Source organism: Poecilia latipinna, unplaced genomic scaffold (genome assembly GCF_001443285.1).
Source record: "Poecilia latipinna isolate Pla-1442-1.1 unplaced genomic scaffold, P_latipinna-1.0 Scaffold10, whole genome shotgun sequence".
In the NCBI taxonomy this organism is placed as follows: domain Eukaryota; kingdom Metazoa; phylum Chordata; class Actinopteri; order Cyprinodontiformes; family Poeciliidae; genus Poecilia; species Poecilia latipinna.
In genome coordinates, this window is record NW_015112626.1 from 799,153 (window position 1) to 804,186 (window position 5,034).

The window sequence follows — 5,034 nt, forward strand, 5'->3', positions numbered from 1 at the left end:
GCTTTATGCCTGTACACCAGAAGAGCAATGTCATGGTGAGATATTGCTCTTTTAACGTAGTGAGTAATTTTGTATGAATGCATTTTCCCAAGTTAATCGTAATGAATTCACTATGTCAAGGCACAGCACAGAATTTGCTCCACAAACACAGAAAACAGTGAAAATGTGACCCATTTTGCTAAACTATTTAAGTAGAAATACATCTAGCGGTGTGGTCTAAATGCGCAGTGCTTTTATATCCCTTTAATCATTTCTGATTTTCACAATCTAGGATTGCAAACCTTAGTATTTTCATGATATTTCCCTCCCTTATTTGCTACAAATGGAATAGTGTTGTGAGGGTAATACACTGTGTTCATTTCCCATGACGCATAACATTTTGCTCGTGCATATCTTTTGGATGCTTTGCTGTTTAATGGTCTATTTCCGTTTGAAGCTGTGCCGTTTTTTCCATGTATGTCTAGCATGTCTATGTATGTCTAGTCTGGGAGAGCCCAAGACCAACACAAACTGCTACTTCAACCATATGGAACTCCAATCTCAAAATTGTTATTGCATATTATAAGATTGCTATTTTATGAACCTCTACGTTTAAATTGAGAGGATACAGACGCAGAAGTTGTTGATTATGTGCTTGGAAATGGATGTAAGAGGTGTTGGACTGCTAACAACCTTTCTGTGTGAAGCATCCTGAGAACAAAACGTGAAGCATTTTTTTTATGGAGGGTAAACATCTCAGAAAAGTAAAGAGGTGTAGAAAACAAAGGTTGTAATGGTGTTCCACCACCTTCAACATAAATCTTTTTTATACAACTGCGCAACACAAATATGACAGCTAAAAGATTTTAGAAATACCTTCTTGTGACTTTTTGAGTTGTTTTAAGGTGGCAGAAACACAGTTTGGTCTGAACTCTTTTGGATGCTTCAAACTTAAGCCCTCATGTCCTACTAATCTGGTTTTACACAAAGTGAAGACACAAAAAGAACCTCCTGCAACCAACATTTAACCTGCCTAAAACCTTTTATTTGAACCTATAGCTTTATAAATCCTGAAATATTCATTAAACATTTCACAAATATTGTGGGATGGTATCAATCTCAATATTCGATATTAACTGGCACCTTACATTTAAATTCTTGATTTCTATTAAGTGAACCTTCAAACATACCTACCATTCAGTTCATGCTTGCTAGTCACAATCAAGCTCTTACTTCACATAAAAATATTACCATGTCACTGAACAATGAAATACAGTGAAGCGAATAGGTGGGGGGGAAATAAACCACACTGTTGCCCTAACCTTCACCTCCTGCACCACCGTCTCGCTGCCGTTTTGTGATAATGATGCTGAAGTCACAGAGGCCCATGAAAACCGAAATGCCCCATAAATTCCCACAACCGCAGAGCCTTGATCTACTGAACCATCTCATTGACATGGAGCTTAAATTCACATTGTCCAGGTAAGAAGGATAATCATCCCACTCCAATATCCTGCCATATGTGGAGCAGTATTATGATCATACGGCTTGTTAAAGAAAGGTAACTGAAACTTTTGACTCGCGGTAGAATAGCACAGTTACATTCCTATGGCAATTACTGAATTTCGAAAAAAAATCTAATTATCTGATCATCTAAAAGCTTTCTCTAAAAAAAAAAAAATTGCTTCTGTGAGCAAAGGACATATATCCAGATGACCTCTAAACTACAATGCCACAGAAAATATTCACTAATTTAAACACTAAAAATGTGTTTATCTCTATGCCAGTTTTAACTTAACTGAAGGCAGTTGCCCCAGAGCTATTACTGTTAAATATGCATGATAGTAAATATCTTTCATGCTTTAAATTTTTTGTTTAAAGGAAATGTGAGATCTCCTTAAATGAACCTTTAGAGGTCTAAATGTCAATTTGGACCTCTGCTTAACAAACCAAGCTTGATTTTCCGAGTCTTTGTTTAGGAAAAGTTTGGTTGGAAGCTTTAGGCTATAAACGTGCAGGTTTTGCTGTATTTTTTGGGCCAAATAAAGAAGAGAACTGGCCAATCTTAATAAGCCACAAAAAGATGCTCACAGATGCCCAGTGTTTGGAGGGTAGTGTTTATTTAGCGAAAACTGTTATCTGAAATTGAGTGAGGAAAGCAAAGAACATGCAATGAGTAGCGATGGGTTTGGTATCTCGTAGAAGGAATCTCGGTAAATAAATGCAGGGATAGTCTGAATTCAAACTAGTAGTTTGGTCTTCACAATCACCAAGAAAGCCTGCTGTGAAAAATTAAGTTTAATATCATATTCATATTTAGAGTTGTTTCTTTTTCTTATCAATATTTTATCCTACTTCACTTTGTCATTCAGGTTCGAATAAAGGTTTTTCTTCCCTATAACTTTGGCAATAATAAATGAATTAAGTTAGTAAAACTGATACTGTACATCTTCCTAAGAAATGTTGGTTAATTCAGTTAATTTATGATTTCACAAAAGAAGTGATTACTTATTACATATGGCCAGGTTTGGCTGGATAGTATGTTTAAAATTAAATGAAAATAATTTAAAAACAGCATTTTAGATATGCTTGTGCGATCTTTGTCTGACTATCTCAATTATTTAGGTGTGACCAAAACAAATTGAAGAAAACTAAACCAGCATACTTAAACCACAAGGAATCACTCCATCTTCTTCCTGTTTAGAACCATGGGCTCAGATTTAGAGTTGGATTTCATTTCACCTGTTTCACATTTGCTGTGAACTTTTTCACCTCAAACTGAAGGTCAAAATACGACCACATCATCTGCAAAAAGCAAAGATGAGACCCTGATGTTTCCCAAACAAACATTTTGTTCATGATGATGCCTTGAGATCTAGTCAATGAAAAACCACAAACAGATTTGACGACATGGGGCAACCCTAACAGAGACCAAATCACACCAGAACAAAATTTTCCTCGATGCCAAGAATGCAAAGACAACAAGACCAGATAGTTTATTTCAACAAGATACCTTGAGACAAGTGGTAATCATCAAATTAAGTATGCAAGTATAAATTACTTTCTTTGGATATCTGTCTGAAAAGGGCTTACCAGATTAAATAACTGGATTGTTAACTATAAATGAAATATGCAACATTGATTTGGATTAATATGTTATTATACAAAATGAACATTTAACAACCACATGGCTACTGTTACAAGTGTTCGAGTTCGTATAATCCAAGTTCTCAGAATGCAATGTTTGCATTTCCACTATCTATTAGTGCCATCTGCTGGACACTTTTAGTTTGTAAATTAAAACTTTGCATTCATGTAAAAATGTTAATTGTTAAAATTTAATTCAACAGGACTTTCTGGCATTTAGTAGTCAATCTGAAAACGAAGTGCTAAAATACATTTTCAGTGATCAGGTAAAAATCTGGATAATGATGTCTATACTTTGAAACAATTGTGCTAAAAATGATTTTTTTTTTTTACAAGTTAAAACACATTAATACTGTAAACTGATTTTCACAAATTGTTCAGCAAATATCTATAAAGACATTTCATACAGTACAAGGAGATTTTGCTGTAAGAACAGCTTGTTTAAAAATGGAAATCATGCATCAAAATAAAACTAAAAACAATGGAAATTAATATTAGGAACATACTGGGGATCTGCCAGTGAGCCATCATTTTTATTTCCATCCGTTTTCTTTAGTTTTGCCAAAATAAGGAAATAATCTCTAAAATGTCAATGTAATTCTTTCTGTATTTTTATCATTGGAGCTGCTTTAATAAAACAAAAAAAAAATAATTTATTTTACTTTTATCACAACCTGTGCACAGACGTTGACTGCTACCTGCCTTCAATGCCAAAATAAATCTGAAAGACATCACAGCAGCCCTTCTCATTTAAGAACTGGTAGAGCTGTCCAAGGTCCATGTGATTGCCTCTGTTCCCATGAGGGTCAAACATCGCCTCTTCAAAGCCTGTGAATTTGTGGAGGGAGTCTAAACTCTCAACAGTGTTGCTGTTGTCGCCTTGGCGATTAAGGGTAATATCCTCTCTGTGTCGAATCATGATCTTCTTCCATGTCAGAACCTTCACTCTGAAATAAAAAAAGTAGTTTTTTAACAAATGGCAATCTTTTTTTTCTGTTACAAAATTCTCAAAAAGTAGAAGTAATCAAAAAAGCACCTGGACCAAAATTCCTCACAGGCAGATTGAGGACCTTCAACACACACAATGCCAGGCTTTCCAGGCATGCTGAATCCTGAGAGGCCCAACTCTTTTGACCACTCCAAAATGTTCTTCCTCTTTGACTTGTTGTAGATGTGGTGGCTGTAGATCCACAGTCGACTGAAAACTTCTCGCGGAGGTTGAGAAGCAGACTCCAGCTTAGGAGCCGGTGCTGTTGACAAGCTCTTCTTAATGAAATGTACCACGTTTTCTTTCACCCAGTCCACTGCAGCAAGCACACATAAGTCTCCCAGGCAGTTTTTCATGAGGTACTTATTGAGATCTGTCTGGATCTCTGTCTGCTGGGCCCTGCTAAGAGCTGAACACCTAGACCATCAATAAAACATTTGATCAATTAATACATACATTTTGGAAAACAGATCCAAAGACACAGAGTGCTAGAGTGAAGTAAAGGGATGATTCATTGCAGGATCCTTGTCCTAAACATTTTTCTGTCAAGATTCCATAGTTTACCACACTCATATTTCTCGAGTTCTCAGATATTTTCAGCCAGTCAGAATGGAAGGAAGAAAGCCAGTAGATGTATAAATGGATCATATAAATCCAAAAACAAATCTGAAAAGTGTCGTTTGAAATTGTATTCAGTTCCCCTGAGTCAATATTTTACAGAACTAACATTTGTTGCAAATGCAGCTGAAAGTTAGTTGGCTATACACACTTAAATTCTAACATTTTTTTCTATATATATATATATATATATATATATATATATATATATATATATATATTTTTTTTTTTTTTTTTTTTTTTTTTTTTTCAAAAAAAAAATTAGAATAAAAGGGGGGGAAAAATGGAGGTGCAAAAAAAAG

General features: G+C 35.1%; 1 protein-coding gene across 1 annotated transcript in view; it reads right to left on the minus strand.

Annotated features, from left to right (window-relative positions):
- Positions 1 to 3,138: 3,138 nt before the first annotated feature.
- The window catches only part of rwdd2b (RWD domain containing 2B), a 6,158-nt gene continuing 4,262 nt past the window's right edge, over positions 3,139 to 5,034 (minus strand). Inside the window, exons 3-4 of the mRNA XM_015029548.1 lie at positions 4,163 to 4,531; positions 3,139 to 4,073 (exon numbers count right to left, since the gene is read on the minus strand). Of these exons, the coding sequence (XP_014885034.1) occupies positions 3,821 to 4,073; positions 4,163 to 4,531 (622 nt within the window). The 3' untranslated portion in view covers positions 3,139 to 3,820. The remainder of the gene's footprint in view (positions 4,074 to 4,162; positions 4,532 to 5,034) is intronic.